The 17,206-nt window shown below is 36.4% G+C and overlaps 2 protein-coding genes across 2 annotated transcripts; both read left to right on the top strand.

The window, feature by feature from the left end:
- Positions 1–3,504: 3,504 nt before the first annotated feature.
- LOC144441165 (surfeit locus protein 6 homolog) lies at positions 3,505–8,088 on the top strand. The gene is made up of 3 exons (XM_078130705.1): positions 3,505–3,946; positions 5,019–5,219; positions 7,232–8,088. Exons 1-3 carry the CDS (start codon positions 3,802–3,804, stop codon positions 7,972–7,974), a joined length of 1,089 nt encoding a protein of 362 aa, XP_077986831.1. The 5' UTR covers positions 3,505–3,801; the 3' UTR covers positions 7,975–8,088.
- An 824-nt stretch (positions 8,089–8,912) lies between these two features.
- On the top strand, positions 8,913–16,206 carry LOC144441506 (serine/threonine-protein phosphatase 6 catalytic subunit). Its single transcript, XM_078131091.1, has 7 exons — positions 8,913–8,998; positions 9,794–9,889; positions 10,319–10,384; positions 10,827–10,968; positions 11,739–11,818; positions 12,368–12,577; positions 13,057–16,206. Exons 1-7 carry the CDS (start codon positions 8,918–8,920, stop codon positions 13,303–13,305), a joined length of 924 nt encoding a protein of 307 aa, XP_077987217.1. The 5' UTR covers positions 8,913–8,917; the 3' UTR covers positions 13,306–16,206.
- Positions 16,207–17,206: the final 1,000 nt, after the last annotated feature.

Genomic DNA, 17,206 nt, shown 5'->3' on the forward strand with positions numbered 1-17,206 from the left:
CGTGGCAGCACGTTTCTAATAATATAAATAGAAATAATGGGAGGATAATAATAACATCACACAGCAAAATGACAAGTATGAAACAATAAAAAATGTAATACTCATAGTAAACAACACGTTTTGAGATTTATGAGACTGAATTAACAAAATTAGTTATTCATCATACGTATTATCATGATGCTCATTCACATGCCATAGTCTTGTATTAAACAAAACCTCGGATCTGCGATCGAAAAATTGCCGAACATAAACCGAGTACAAGTGCGCAGTCTCGTGCAAGACCTCGCTAGTGAAGGGTTGTTATTCTTTATTTGAATAAACCGTTGTTGTTTATGACACTAGTGTGTTCTTGTGCGTGAAATCTCAGACCACTCTGAGGTGAAATACAATGTATGACCCGAGTGATTGCAAAACAGATGGGGGAATGCATGGAGCACCTTGGAGCACTCCTTTGGCACTAGACTGAGAACAGAGTCATACTCAAATCAGCATTGTCAAGGATTAATAGCTACAATAGACAGACAGACAGACAGACAGACAGACAGGCAGACCAAAACATAATCATTCCGTCGGAAGCTAACAAAAGGCGCAGCATTATGTTTATAGGTCAAAGGTTGTACCTGCTCACATCATACATCCCACAAAAAATATATCTGAAGTAATGTTTCGGAGAGGCATATTAGCTTTTAATCTGATTAAATCTGATGTAGTGAATACGGCTCGATTTCTTTATTTACCTAAATTTCCTTCGTTTATTGTCGCATCTTTGTTTTGTTTGCTTCGGAAGTGATCGTCACCTTCCCCTCCCTTCGTGGGAAGGCGGTGATCACGCCCAAAACAAATAAAACGACAATAAACGAAGGAAAGCCAGGTAAATAAAGTAATTTATGAGTCGTATTCACCACATCAGATTTTAACCAGATTGATTAGCTTTAGCTCTAAAAACCTATTGTTACCATGGTTGCTAACCTTTTGACAGATTCGTTATACTTCTCGAATCAATTCTCCGTCTGATGTGTACGCTCCATATGAACGCTGCCGAATATCTTCAACCGCAGATAATACGGTTTGAAGAATGTCAGCAGGGGTCACGGAGACTCTGCAGGGATGTAGGCTAAATGACGAACCTGTTCTGATGCAAATATTCAATACACAAGCACTGAACCATGGTATAACATGTACAGCTGTAGGATATATGACAATGTACACATAACCTTTGCATAGTCAAGATTGTTTGTTTTTTGAGATTTGACGAATCTAGGTCAATGCTTATGTGTAGTTCCTATAATCGTAACTCTTTACATATATATATATTTCAGTTAGTTTAGTTTTAGTTTGAAAGCCAATCTTGCTTTAAAGGTGTTTGTGTGGGCTAGGACGTCAGGTGAATTTAACAATAAAACTATGTAAATGCACTCATACATTTTTATTTAGACGCACTGGAGTCGGAACTAGCAAAGGGCATACCGTCAATAAGAAGTAACACAGCCACAAACTTTGACCAACTACTGAAGAGTAATTGACATTTTGCTGGGGGTCTGATGCGCCCTCTACGACAACTATTAACACACACACACACACACACACACACACACACACACACACTAGACTAAAGGCAATTATATTATATCATGCTACTATGCGCCATTCTGATTGGATAATAACTGTGGTAAAATCCCATTTTACCACGGCTGGCAGTGGTAAAATGGGCCCCTAAACTAGCATATGAATAGTACTCACAAAAATGAAGCTAGTGTTCGTTCTTATACCAATATTAGTTAACACTTCCTCAGAGTAAAGGTATGTCAGGTATCCTGTACAATAGTTTGGGTTACAGTAGTCCAAATAATTCCACTGATGACCTTGCGATCGAAAGCAACGATCGATCAGTGGCTTCAACATCACTGGCCATGGCTGATAAGGTACAAGTTCTCCCATGCAATGAGCCGTCAGCGTCCTGCTCTCGTTGAATCAAGCAACACCAATTTATCTTTTAACCATCAGTCAAGTGCGTCAGGATTATTTCAAAACTGTACATTTTCAGGTTCAGTCAATGTTCAATTTGTTAACCATTAAATTAAAGTAGACTGTGTAACGTCGCGTCTCTGATTTACTGTCTCGAGCTTTCTCCGATTCAACTGATTCAACGCCGAGACATCTATTTTTAGCAGTGTACAAGATTATATTGTTCTTATGAAAATATCCAAACAAAATTGTTACTTTCTTTGACCTCTTGCCCCGTTTTCTTCGTTGCTAGTTTTCAACGCGTTTTCGTTATGCATTATATGATGTAAATAAAGTAATTTATCAATGTAATGCAATGCAGTGTATGGTTTGTGTTCATGCAGTGTGTGTGTATGGGCGACATGAACGTATCCACTCATCAAAATATGCTCGTTCCCGACGATCTATTACCGACGATCTTTTTCTGTACGTGCGAATTCGCCTTTTCAGCATATAAATAACCACAGAATCACATTTAGAAGAAATAGACACATATTTTGATATAATATAATAGCAATAACCCCCGCCGAAGGCGGGTATACACTCGAATTTGGTACAATTCGCTCATGATATAGCACTCGCCATTCGGCTCGTGCTATATGTCGCGAAGTGTACCAAAATCTCGTGTATACCCGCCTTCGGCGGGGGTTATTGCTTAAATATAACATCACCGTGTCACATGTGCGAGTACGAGTTCACATCTACACAACCACAAGCGATGTATTTCAAAACAAATGCATGCGGTACGGTGAATACTGATCGAGCCAAGTTTGGTCTCCGTAGCGGTAAATATATTCCCAGTATGTCTCTACGATGTTAGTCGATGTCATGACTAGACTATTGTCTGATACAGTGATAGTGTCAACAAATATTGAACATTTTATGAACGGCTTAGATACATTTTAAGAGTTGCTTTCCTGAATACTATCAAACAACCATTTTCAGATTGCATGCCGACATGAGCGACCCCGGGGGACACATCAAGTAATCAAAGACAAAACAACAAACAAAATCAAAAGCAACTGCATTTATTTATAGCAATCTGCGGATGGAAATCGTGATTTTCCCAGGGAATGATCCGTAATACACGTCAATTAAACTGAGGACCTAACTGAAACATTGAAACATTTTAATAAAATCTCATCCATCATTTAGAAATGATAAAATGCGTCGTTAATTAGCAGTCATTTGACGAAATAAAAACTTAGTGTCACAGATACAAATAACACTGGAAAAATTACTGAAATATTAAATCACATTTTAATATTCAACAGGTTTGTAGGAATGCGATATCAGTATTTCTCTTTAACAATAGCCGAGCATGATGAATCACCATGTGGTCACTGTAACTGAGATCTGAGCGTCTCAGTGGAATCTGGATTCTGTATACTAGTAATATAGTATCTGATTAATTGTCAAGAAGATAGCGCCACCAAGCGACAATATAGGGAACAATAGTGACCTTACCGGAAGTGATATCGCTAGGTCACCGCATGGTTTCACGATCTCGTACTATCTATTTGACCACGTTTGGTGAGTTTCGAACTGCTAGTGCAACAGTGTCGTCTTGTTTTAATCTCATGGAAATATAGCGAGAGAAGTCTACAGATAATCATACAGAGAGAAATGAACGTGGGGTAGAAAACAATTCGAAAGACTGAGTGACGTGAGTTGGAAAGCCACAGCTGCCCGGATACAAAAATACGAAATACAGCCCGACCGCGGTCTGGCTAGACTCTGGGTGTATCGCGGATCACTTAAAAAGTACAGTAGCCAGTCCGACTCAAAAACATCAAAATGGCATCCTCCGAAAACGTAGATTCCTTAAGGACTAGACTAGAGGCGAAGAATGATTATTTCAAACGTATGGTTAACTTGATTCCGTCGGCATCTTACATCTATGATCCGAACCAACAGAATACATTCGATGGTAAAAAGAAAGGTAAGGCCTATAGAAGTCAGCTTTCTTATCACAGTAAATATAACGTTACTTTACGAGCTGATCGGCTTTAGGAAGACTTTAAATTTCATACATAGACAAAACTTCTGATCAAGTACAGTAGACAGACGTGTGAATAGGTGTAAGATATTCCTTCTCAAAATTAGAAATGAAACCAAAACTTTGCACTTCGTAAGAAGGGCAAAACTGAGATTAAGGGGTCGGGGGGGGGGGGGTACGACAGCTGTAGAACCAGTACCCAATATTGTGATGGATGATACAATTCAGCTGCAGGCTAGGGGGTCTAACTTAATAACTTATCCTATCCTGACATACATACATAAGTCCTATATACTAGTCTGAGGAGGCTCTGACTTGAGCACAGAGTCTGATATCTTTGTTCAGTATGGGGTTTATTCTTAGTACACAAAAAAATTACAAGTTGGGGAAAACAGAATTAACAATAACATTGGCCCCTGATAACTTAGTGTGTTTGTTAACGTTTGGGAACTACGGTAATATGAAGGGGGAAAGGGCCAAAAGTTGCATAGTTTCCTATAAGGCTATACAATATACCATAAGTTTGTTTGAGAACATCAGTAAAATTACTGGGGAACCTGGTTGATTTCACCACCCTTAACAACAAACACTGCAACCCAGGGCTCAAAATGAACAGTAATATCAGTGAGATCCCAGTGTTTTTGCAAAGGGTGGTAAGTCGGTAAAATCTACTGGGGTTCCCACATCATTTTACCAGGGTTTCCAAACAAAATTACCATAGACTCTATGAGGAAACACTGTCATCGTTAACCCTTTCTCCCTTTCTGTTACTGGGGTTCCCCGACCTTAGAAAAAGCACTGGATGCTAGCCATTTCCTGACACTGTACAAGGGAAATAGTTGTGAGGGCAAACACTCAAAACCAGGACCTTTAAAATAACCATTTTGATAGCAACACACCAGACACAATTCTTGAAAAATGGTAAAAATCTGAGCGTTTCAGACAACAAATCTATCATCATCATCATCATCATCATTAATATGAATGAAATATGTTATACTTTCCTTTTTTGTAGGAAAAGCAGAGAAATCTAAAGATACGACAGAAGTCAAGAAAAAGGGAAGTAAGAAACGCCAAAGACTTGATCCTAAACAAAATAGTGTTATAGACATGCAGATAAAAAGAGCAGAAAAAGAGGAGATGGAGGTAGATGAATCAGAAGATGAGAATGAAACTGAGGAGGAGGAGGAAGATGGTGATGATGAGGAAGTAGAAAGTATGTATTTTTTGACACAACTTTTTACTATTATACTTTGAATTTTTTTCAATGAATTTGCTTATGGATAGTTCTATCTTTCTCTTTAGCCAAATTACTTCCCTAGTAGTTATTGATGGTAAGTGGAATCACGATAGTCGTATGGTTAGAATGGCCGGTTTTCGAATCTGCAGATTACAGGTTGTGGTGCTGATGTTTGTTTCAGAATGACTTAGGTTGTTTGGGCAAGATTTGACAACAGTTTGGCCCCAGTCAACCCAGTTGTATAATTGGGAATCTGGTAGGAAAGAGGAAATACAATGGACTGTATGCTATCCAGGAAGTTGAGGAGGTCAAAGGGCTGAGGTTCCGTATACCAGGGCTAATAATTGTAAAGCGCTTTGAGCACAGAGTGAGAAAGCGCTATATAAAAACTAACATCATTATTATCATTACTGTGTACACTGGCTTGATGTCAGTCTGTAATTAAAAAAAGGTACTCTTTGTAGTCAACAAATTGGTAATTGTTAAATTAGCTCATCTTTGTGAATTTGAAATTGAACTCTAGAAGCAATTGCAACTCCCAGTTTGGATGATCACAAATCAGGCTAACGTTACAGATGAAAGTAAGCTGTGCACTGCTGGAACAAAAGTTGTTTGTGTGTGTTTCTTGCAGATAGTGATTCATACAATGCCATGGTAATACAATTGTTGCATGTGTTTGTATGATATAGCCTTCACAAAGTGTACAATCATGATATGATACATGGTTTTGTTTTGTCTGTCAAAATTATGACAGGGACGTGTGCTATCTTTCATGTAGTCCTGTTTACTAAATCACATTTGTTGCATGAGACAGACACATGAAATAATTGTATTACAATGTTGTGAATCACCCTCTGCACAAGAGACAGAGACATGCAACAATTGTATCGTTCTGATTGTTCCTGCAGTGCACGGCTTACTTTCTTCTGTTGCAAGTCTTCTCTTCCTATCCCTCAACTATCTATAACGCTTACTAGTCCAGTCAAAATATGGAATGACCCATCACTAATTGCAACAGAATTTATTTTTTCACCATTATCTTCAGATTGGTTGTGAGATATTGTCTTCTGTTTCACATGTAGCAGACGTTGCCAATATGCTAATTTTAGGAAATATTTAGAATGTGTTATTAAAAGTTTATGTTGAAAATTATAGTCATATCTATAGGATGAAAAAATACCTTGCACAGAAGTTTTTGATACTTGTCAAGTATGTTTTAGTGCAGGTGCATCTTTTACATTTTGATGGCAGGCTGAGATGAACCTTTTCCAACTCTTTTTTTTTTTTAACTTCCAAGAGCTGCAAATGTAAAATGTTGTCTGTCATATTTGTCTGTCATTTAATACTAGTAAGAATTTACATGAAAAAATTACATATCATTGTGATAACCACAAACCAAAACACAGTCATGTCACAAAGAATATTTTCAGTACAGTGTAAAGGTAATTTCACACATTAAATGAACCAAATTTCAGTAGATAGTAGTGTACATGAAAGACACTGGTATTTTCAGACAAAAAACAATCTATCCCCAGTACACCCTAATACGGTTTCAAATGTATTTCTCCTGTAGAGTCGCCCCTCATTTCTTCATTCATGCCAGCTCAAAGAGAGAAATGTGTACTCTTTGCATTTATTTTTGCAAGCCAAAGTTATACGACATGTATATTTGAAGTCTAATGTTTGAATCTTGTTTCTGCTTCCAGTGCATTTGGATTGATTACTGCTGCAAACTTTTAAGGAAAAGTGCCATCAAACACATAATGCACTTATCAACTTATATGTAGTATTTCAAGTGATAAAATAGCACTCTGGTAACTTACTCAACTATGAAACCTTGTAAAGAAGGCCTACTGCCCTTGACATGTTTTCAGCCATTTTAGGGATTTCTTGCAAGGGTTTGTGGGAAAACTGAGCGATGACATCATGAATATTGAAATCTCTTCATCTTGATGTTGTATTAATGATGTGTTCATTTGATTCTGTAGATGCTACAAACGTGAAGCCAGTCAATGTTAATAAGGTGAAGAGTACTGTCACCATTAGCGAGTTGAGGGAGAAACTTCATACTAAGATCAGTGAGCTGAGGGGAAAGAGGAAAGCAGAAGATAACGTCGACCAAGCTACCAAAAGACAGAAGAGATTAGATAAAAAGATGAAGAAGAAAAAGAAGAAAGAGTTCAAAGAAAATGCGTCTAGAAATGCAGCGATAAAAACACTCAAAGTTAACGGGCCACCGGTTGTTACCAAGGCAACAGGACCCAAACCTGTCACTAACAGTGAGGGCAAAGTTGTCTTCAGTAAATTTGATTTTTCAGAATCAGTGGAAAGTAAGAAGCAGAAAAAGATCAAGCACACGGGGAAGAAAAAGTTTGAGGTACTTTTAAACCAGGCTAAGGCCAAACAGGAAAAAATGAACGAACTCAAAGAAAAGGAACCAGAGAAAGCCAAGACGCTTGAACAGAAAGAAGCCTGGAAAAGAGCACTGAAGAAAGCGGAAGGTGTTAAACAAAAGGACGACCCTGAACTTTTGAAAAAGGCAATGAAAAGGAAAGAACAGATCAAAACTAAAAGTAAAAAACAATGGGATGAACGCAAGGCAGTCACAGAGAAATTATTGCAGAAACGACAGGATAAGAGAAACCGGAATATTAAAGGCAGGAAGCAACAAAATTTGCAGAAAAAGATTAAGAAAATGAAGAAAAAGGGAAGAATTTTGCCAGGTTTCTAGTGAAAAAAAGGAAGAGGGGGGAATGTTCCAATGGTGTGTACAAGGCTGTCTACTTTATGTATGATCTTTTTGTACTTCTAATGCTAAGACTAGTTCTTGAATACCTGCAGCATTGAAATAAATGTGTAGATAATCTATGCTTTCTCTAGTCTTCATTGTTTGGGTTTGTTTTGGTGATGGAAAATAAGCTGAGAATGAGTTTTAGGGTTTTTGGAATGTGGATGTACTTCTACCAGCACTGAGTGTGCCTGCTTTAGTCTATGTTGACTCCATTTCTATATATATTCATCCATAGACCATTATAGAAATATATCATTTCAATAGTATACAGGTCGTCATAGTTATCTATGAGTTTAATTTGCAGAAAAAGATTAAGAAAATTTCATTTCATTTCATTTACCCATGCATATTTTGTTTGTGTATGTAAGTATGTGTGTGTGTGTGCATGTAAGTATGTGTGTGTGTATGTATGTATGTATGTATATATGTATGTACGGTATGTATGTGTGTGTATCATATGTATGTATGTGTGTGTGTATGTATGTATGTTCATTCGTTCATTTATATTATATGATATTCATGGTAACCATGTCTATTCTCAATTTTCAAAACAAACAAGATGTTATTTGTCTTGGTTGAGACTCGAGAGATATTATTGATTCAACTGCTATCTCTCCTCTGAGAATAAAGTTTTCCTTGTGGTTTGTCGCTAAGGCTATATATATGTGAATAGATCAAATACGATTAATATCTTATGCGGTGAAAGCGCAGGACCAAAACAAACGACACGAAACGATGGAAATGGCGGTATTAAAATAAAGACATCTGGCCGCGGTATAGCCGCTTTCACTACTAATAGGAAACAAACGAAAAACAAAACTAGAGGGCGCTATCGCATATCACCTTTGACCTGCGCTTGCGCACAATAGATACCTAGTTCAAAATGGCGGAGTTGTCGAGTAATGTCGACAAATGGATTGAAATTGCGAAAGAGTGCAAGTATCTACCTGAAAATGATCTGAAGGTACGTATGAGACACGTTTTAGTGAAATAGCTTTTTATAAAAAACCGCGTTTGTCCACACAAATGCTATCATATTACTCTAGTTGGTCATATTAGTCAGCTCGCCGGTGACATGTATGACGCACGTAAATCGGTCATTCGTTCAAATTTTGTGTTGAAATTCACAATGACGGAAGTAGTTATAGATCTACAAATGAACGCGACTAAAAGTTAAAGTCAACTTCGTTACAATAGTTTAGTGTTTCTTTGGTATAGAGGTACAGCAAAGTATTGGAAAGAGTGTGAATTCAAACGATGAATCGAGCGATAACAAGCCTTGGGACTGAGTTGAGGTGTCCGATCTCTTCCGACTTCGTTAAATTTGTGTACTTTACCAAACCTCTGATAGTTATAGTAATTATAGCGGTATTTTTATTTTGAGATTTTTATCTTTCCGGGGTTTGCACTAAAAGCCAACCTTTTTCAACCCCGGTACGAAAAAACAGCTAAAAAAATCCACCATGACTCAAAGTCAAGACTAAACCTCTACGTCATCTGTGCATTGCATTTTTCGTAATCATGGAAAAAGAAGAAGATAGACTGAAAAGTTAACACCAAGATAACCCAGGTTTTGTCTACTCCTGAATGTATTACTAGTATTAGGGAGACATCCGCAGTCTACTGTATGACATGATGATGCAATTTCCGTAGGAAATGGCACGTAAAATGATACTCTTACCACAGAAAAATATTATTGGATGAAACAGTCGCATGGAAATTTTTTTTATTCATTTGCAATTATTATTTTTTCCCCCAGAAATTATGTGACCATGTATGTGAATTGTTATTGGAAGAATCCAATGTACAACCAGTATCAACACCAGTCACAGTGTGTGGTGATATTCATGGTCAGGTGAGTGTAGAGAATAAATACATGTACAGGTTCTGTAGATTTTTAAAATATCACACATATCATCACGTCAAAAATGGCACTGAAAATAGTGATGCAGTACAAAATTTTGAACCAGGTATGACTTGAGAGATCTTGCTCATCTTTTCAGCATGATGTCATGCGTGTACTTGTTTCAAAATGTTTGTACTTGTCACTTTTTGTCATTTTTGACGAGATTAGGGTACATTGTACAAAATGTACTTTGGAACATTTCTCAGCTCATAAAGAATCCATAGTTAATGTTGAATTTAGGAAATATCAGATTTTGTTTGGCAGTTAAGAGTACATGTACTTTAGGAGGTAAATCCACTCAATTTATGCATTGCATCATCTTCAATGATTCCAACATGTTTGCAGGGAAACTTACCTTGTCATGATTCTGTCTTGCAGTTTTATGATCTTGAAGAATTATTCCGTACAGGGGGACAAGTGCCTGATACCAATTATATTTTCATGGTAAGTGATTATCTTGGTTGTAATGTAGTTTACTAGTCAACGTAACTATTGCTGATATCACCTGTCTTTGTGACTTTGATGCAAAAAATTGTGTGCCTCCATCCTATATTTAAGGACTATCCCCAACTAGTTGTGCACACACCATCTAGTACTCTTGGATGTAACTGTATGTCACTCAAAAATATTGCATACATATGCTGTGAAACTTTTTCTATGCAGTGGTATTTGAAATAAAACATAAAAAAAATCACTGGTTACATTTTTGCCTTTACATGTATAATGTATGTAACTGGTACAATGTAACTGGAAATTCTAAATTATTGACTCAATAGGGCATTTCATTTTGTAGTGAATAGTATTGCTAAATGCAAGATTGTGATACATTGAACAACTCAGAATCGAATAGAATGATTGATTTAACACTTTGACATGTTTGTTACAGGGTGATTTTGTAGATAGAGGTTATTACAGCTTAGAATCATTTACCAGACTGTTAACATTGAAAGCTAAATGGCCAGACAAGATCACATTACTTAGAGGAAACCATGAAAGTCGACAAATTACACAGGTCTATGGTTTCTATGGTGAGTAATATGAAGGAATTCTTTCCTACGCTTCTTAAGTACTGTATGCATTTACAACTATTACCCCAGGCACAAACCCATAGTGGTACAACCTGTTACACATGCAATCTGTACTGCCGGCAAGCACATGGCATTATGAAATCCTTTCCATGACAATCTTTGTCCTACCAGGTCCCCATTCATACAGCAGAGTCACAAATGTGGTTCAAACTCAAGTAAGTCAACCAATCAAAAAGAAATTTGGTAATGGCAAGGCTCTAAACTACTAATTTTTGCAGAAATGTATTATGAATCAGTGAGTTCCTTTAGCAATTCTCAGTACCTGCAATAACATGTCACATCATGCTAGAGAGTCTAAATAGAACAAGAAGGTAGACTTATATTCTCACATGTGCGTAGAGTAATACATTGTGAAACGTGTAAGTTATGGTGTGTGTCCACCAAGAAGTCGAAGGATTGTTGCTTTCATGATGCACCTAAGTGGTACAATGCTATTTCAGCGAATGTGACTCCATGCTCAATTTAAATGAAAGCAGATTTCAGGGCCAAGCTGTATCTTTCAATTTCTTTTGTGATTCAGATATAAGTTGAATTTCTTCTGGACAAAATTTTTGGAAATGATGACCTCCTGTGCTTGTAGTTCAATTTGGCAGAGTAAGAACTTTGCTCAAAATTGTATTTAAATTTTTTTTCTTCAAATTTTCATTGCATTCTATTGCATGATTAACATTGTCATACATTTTCCTAATTTTGATTTGCTTTATCATCAGATGAATGCCAGACTAAGTATGGTAATGCAAATGCCTGGAGATATTGTTGTAAAGTTTTTGATCTTCTTACTGTAGCTGCTGTAAGTATTCATTCCTGTCAGCCTTATCTACTTGTATTACACTTAATGTTGTACTTGTTGCAACTGGATAGTTTGTTGAAACTGTTTTGTTAAATACAATGACTTAAATGTACTATTGTACACCCTGAATAGTATGGAATCCCCTGTGGATAAATGTATTTTTGTCGCTGTATACATAATACATGTATGGTACAATGAATGCCTTCATATTGTTCTATAGTGTATTGTTATGCTGATTACAATATATTGTCATGGAATGAAATTCACAACTTTTTATGTACTGTATTATTTAGGGAGAACTTACTTACAAGGATTGTGTATGTAAGTATTCCTTATTACTCTCTCACTGCAAATGAGAAAGTGATGAGGAGTGCCCTCAACGAAATATATATTTCAATGTATGAAGAATCCTGCATCAAGGCACGGTTGGTATTGTACGGCAATTAGCAACATTTCCTTCGATTTTAGTTGCAGTGGATGGTTCTTTTACCATCTCTTGTTGTAGCCAACCAGAGCTTTACTTAACATCTATTTCTGTGTAACTTCCAGATCATAGATACTGTCATTCTGTGTGTACATGGTGGTTTGTCGCCAGACGTCAAAACACTTGATCAAATTCGAACCATAGAGAGGAACCAAGAAATACCACACAAAGGTGCATTTTGTGATTTAGTGTGGTCCGATCCAGAAGATGTTGACACATGGGCTATCAGTCCAAGAGGAGCTGGATGGTTGTTTGGGTCAAAGGTCACACAAGAGGTACAGTTGGCTTAGATTGCTATCATACAAACAGTGTATGTCTTGCCATTTTTGAAAATCACATTCCAATAGTGGTGTTAAACAAGTACCAGACTAACAATGCTCTTTCTTGAGATTCACTCAGCAGCTTCAGAAAGTGTCACTGATGTCTGAGCCCTTTTATGAAGAAAATGTATAGCAAAAACTAACTTGGGAGATGTTATTAGCCCACCCAATGGGCACAGCCAGGAAGGGATACCATGTCTGTGTGGTCAGCCATATCTTTGATACCCATGACACACTTTCAACCAAACCTTGCACAAATGTCAAACACTATAGTGTGCATATGCAAATAATTTAACTTTGTTATCAATTAACAATGCAATACATATAGTGTAAAATTGAACACCCTGAAGACTTGCTTCACTAGAGAGAAAGTAGAGACTCACACGAGTGTATCCAATTTGTACTAATTTAATATAACTTTCTTTTCTCTACAGTTTGTCAACATCAATAATTTGAAGCTTATATGTCGAGCACATCAATTGGTCCATGAAGGTTACAAGTATATGTTTGATGAGAAGTTAGTAACCGTTTGGTCAGCACCTAATTATTGTTATCGATGTGGAAATATAGCCTCCATCCTTGCATTCCGGGATTCCGAAACCAAAGAAGCCAAATTATTCCGTGCTGTCCCGGATAACGAAAGAGTCATTCCATCACGCACTACTACACCATATTTCTTGTAGACTCATTGTCACAAATTTTTTTTTTTGTAAAGTATGAAAACGATATGCAATATTTGAGATGTTAGGCTTAATGTATGTATATCCCAGATATGATGTATATCTGAGGTAAGCCTTAAACCCAAATGTCTGAGTCCCATGGTCTTTGATTACCATACTACTGTCTTAAAGTATAACCATAGGGATTACATAGAACTATTTTTTTTCAGACCAACTTTTTCCAAGCTCTGCCAAATGAAATTTTTGAGCCAAATTTTAAATCTAAGCTGTCATTGGCATTGGCCTTTAAGATCAGAATATTTACACACTCAATTTCTAGATACAAATTTCAGCTGGCAACCAAAATGAAGGAACATCATTAAAATATATTTATTCATGCAACAGGGCTTGAAATTAACATTTTTCTTTGGTAGTCTACCAATCTCTAAAAGTGTAGCCCCAAAGATGGTGACCAATAGTTCCGTATTCCTTAACTGAGTTCCTCTTTTGGAAATATGTGTGTTATATATAAGAATACTTTCATGTCTCAGTTGTCTGTAAATCTTCCATCCTTAAATCATTGCATAGTTAGTGGTAGCCTGAGTGGGCTACCAGCTGCAAATTATGGTAGCCCCATGACAAGAATTGGTAGTCTGTGGACACAGGACAACTGTTAATTTCGAGCCGTGCGCAATCCACAGCAGTGTTATTATCATTCAAATATTGAGTGTACCCAGTTTATAGCTATGAGCACTTTCAAGTTATTAAAATATTTCTAAATATCAAATGGGTAAGTAACCTTTTGGAAGCCCACTATCGTACACCCATGACGATGATGACAAAACGTCGGCGAAACTTTGGGATTCACTGACAAAAACACTTTGACAGTGAGGAGAAATTTTCGTTTGATACTATGAACCCCAGAGTACATGAATATTCATTCTCAGATATTTCTAAATATATCAACACCGTATATTTACCACTTGTTATGAATATTGAAAATATGATGTTTTGATAATTTTTTTAAAGACACAAATGACATTGATAAGTATGGTAGTACTATAAAGTTGCATGTTGTCTTGGTTTAAGGATATTTTTGAAGCTAATATTGCTAGAGAAGTGAGTAAAGATTACGCCTAAAATTTGATGCATACAGGTGCAGAGTTGTGTAACCATGGAAACTAAGAAGTATTCTTGAAAATTATCTGTCAAATGTTAGATGTGCAAGTTCTTAGATATCTCAATTATTGCATATTGATACAAACTTTTATATGATATTGTGAACAGGGTTCATACACTCCTTGAAAGTCCTGGAATTTCGAAAGGACTCCCGGAAAGTCCGGGAAAAATGCAACCAACTCCTGGAAAATTGATTCACTGAATGAGCAACAGTGACTGTCAAAAACTGTCAGTTGGCAATAAAAAGGTTTTGAAACATGTTTTTTGATTTCACGAATTTATAACATGTATTTCACTGGTCAACACATTCCTGGAAAATGACCAAAGTTGATCTGAATAATCCTGGAAAACTGAAGAAAAACTGGAAAGTCCTGGAGTATTTTTTGAATTTTTAAAGTGTATGAACCCTGTGTAAAGAATGTGCCTCTATGTCTGTCCATACCTCTTAAGACATATCTTCATTTATCGTATGTTTTAAGTTCATTTTTCCATGTAACCCCCCACAGACACAGGGGCGAGTTTCATGTGCATGTATGTAGCATGCCCTCACATGCCAACAAAATACCATCATCCAGAAAGTCTTTGACAATTCAGAAAGGTCCTTTTATAACAACCACTTTTGAGGAGAAGTCATAGCTTTGCATATATGACAAACAGATACAGCCATCTGATTGGAAGCCAATATACCCAATCACTGTATTCGGCAATGGGTTGTTGATCACCACCAATCAAATAAGTCGTGTTGGGATATGCAACATATAATATGGAAATCCTACCAATAATTTCATGGTTTGTATGTAAACAGATTTGAAAACCATTGATAATTCAAGAAACTTGAGATATCAGCTACTTTCATTTTCATTGCGTTGCCTGGGTCATTATGTAAAAATGTGTGTTTACCTTGAGTGCCAACAAAAAACAACCCTTGAATCCCAACATGTTCTGGAAAACGTTTTGATGTCAATATATTATTTCAGAATCTCAGGCTGATAGAATTTTCATATTACTCCTTTCCGAGAGGGATAGTCTAAAAATTATTCAAAAGGGACATAGATCTCTCCAGCACTGTATTTTTTTTTTTGAAAAGATGTTGACTTTGAATGTTGAGAGATTGTGATTGCAAGCAGAGTCAGTCACTCAGTGCAACACACTTGATACCTTCAAATTTTCTAAATCAAGCTTACGAAAATTAACCATTGCATGATAATTTGAAATATTTTTAAAGTGATCATACGGATGAGTATTGGGTATTCATTTCAGGTTTTGATTTATTAAACAATTTTGTTATGGCTAAAAATCAACGTGAAACAACATTACAACAAAGTCTGTGTTTGTAACTCAATACTTTGCAAAAAGCTAAAAAAATATGTGTAAAAAAGTTTGTATGAACAATGACAAAGATTTTACATATTTTGTTTAATCATTTGCAAGTTATTGAGTTACAAACAAGGACTTGGCATATGTTTTGTCACATTGTTTTTTCAAGTAGAAAGTCATGATAAAATTGTTCTATACATTAAAAACCAAAATAAATACCAAATCCTCTACCATATGGCCCCTTACAGTTAGACAAGAACTTTTCTTTTTATGTAAAATTAGATTACGATATAGAACACAATCACATGTACAAGAGGTCTGTAATTTGTATAGCTTATATTTGTATGTGTTTGTAATTGTGTGTTTAACACGCAAGGAATACCCCAGTTTAGTTTTAGAGAATCCACAGATGTGTTTATTTCCTTCTCCCAAATAAGTAAATAAAAATGAAATAATAAAAAAATTCATGTAAATTTGAAGTGAAAATAAATTGTAGTAAAAAGAAAAGTGATTTTTTTGGGGTCTCTTTCTGAGCTAATATCTAATGTGCCACATTACAGTTTCTGAAGTTCCAGCCATTTCTCATAAAAGGTTGCCCCGATTTGCCAAAGTGAGGGCCAAAATTTGGTCAATGCCACTGACTGTATGTATGACAGTGTAACAAAACATGTAAAATAACTCTATGAGTGAGCATTACTGTAGTGGTTGGTTAGCCATATTTTGATCCTGGCACTTGCTAATGTAAAATAGTACTGCAAGAGCAACATGGAAATGAGTGGTAGCTTTGTGTCCGATGTCTGTACACATTCCCTCACTTCCGCACCCAAAATTGCTTGTGAACAGCACTCCTAGTGGCCAAACCATGAAATCTTTTATTTGCCTGATAACAGGAATTTAGTACAAAGCGACGACAGTTGGCATCTTATGAATAGAAATACATTTATCTCAGTGGTGCAGAGGTGGGTATAACATAGACCGACCACATTTGTGCCAAGTTTGAATGACGTACTTGCAAGCTTATGCATGTCAGAGAGTGTCATAGTATTGTACAACAACAACAAATAAATAGAAATGATGTTATTTGGCTGATTTGAAACAAAATCTATTAAGGGTGACGCTGTTTTCTTGTTTGTTTTTGTTACATTTTTATAGCAACATCTTCATGTTTCTCTGCCTCTCCTTTTCCTCCTATCTTCGTTTTATTGAATTCCTGGTAATAAGCCCTTTCCCAGCTTCTCTACGTACACAATTGGCATATTCTCAGCACAACATTAAATGATGAATGAAATGCTCTGTGAACAAGTGTTATCACTGTCACCATGACTGTAGATGACATTGACAGTCCAGACACTTGCTTAGTCTTGCCAGAGAGGGCGCTGTTCTACAAAATAATTGAGGTGGGCAATTTTTTTTATTTTTAAAAAATTTT

This window comes from Glandiceps talaboti, chromosome 10 (genome assembly GCF_964340395.1).
Source record: "Glandiceps talaboti chromosome 10, keGlaTala1.1, whole genome shotgun sequence".
NCBI lineage: Eukaryota > Metazoa > Hemichordata > Enteropneusta > Spengelidae > Glandiceps > Glandiceps talaboti.

Excerpts from the sequence above, each read along its gene's own strand:
- LOC144441506 (XM_078131091.1), top strand. The coding sequence starts at position 8,918 with ATGGCGGAGTTGTCGAGTAATGTCGACAAATGGATTGAAATTGCGAAA. Across the intron at positions 11,819-12,367 it reads ATCTTCTTACTGTAGCTGCT|ATCATAGATACTGTCATTCT; the intron begins GTAAGTATTCAT and ends TGTAACTTCCAG. Across the intron at positions 12,578-13,056 it reads GGTCAAAGGTCACACAAGAG|TTTGTCAACATCAATAATTT; the intron begins GTACAGTTGGCT and ends TTTTCTCTACAG.
- LOC144441165 (XM_078130705.1), top strand. The coding sequence starts at position 3,802 with ATGGCATCCTCCGAAAACGTAGATTCCTTAAGGACTAGACTAGAGGCG. Across the intron at positions 3,947-5,018 it reads ATTCGATGGTAAAAAGAAAG|GAAAAGCAGAGAAATCTAAA; the intron begins GTAAGGCCTATA and ends CCTTTTTTGTAG. Across the intron at positions 5,220-7,231 it reads TGATGATGAGGAAGTAGAAA|ATGCTACAAACGTGAAGCCA; the intron begins GTATGTATTTTT and ends TTGATTCTGTAG.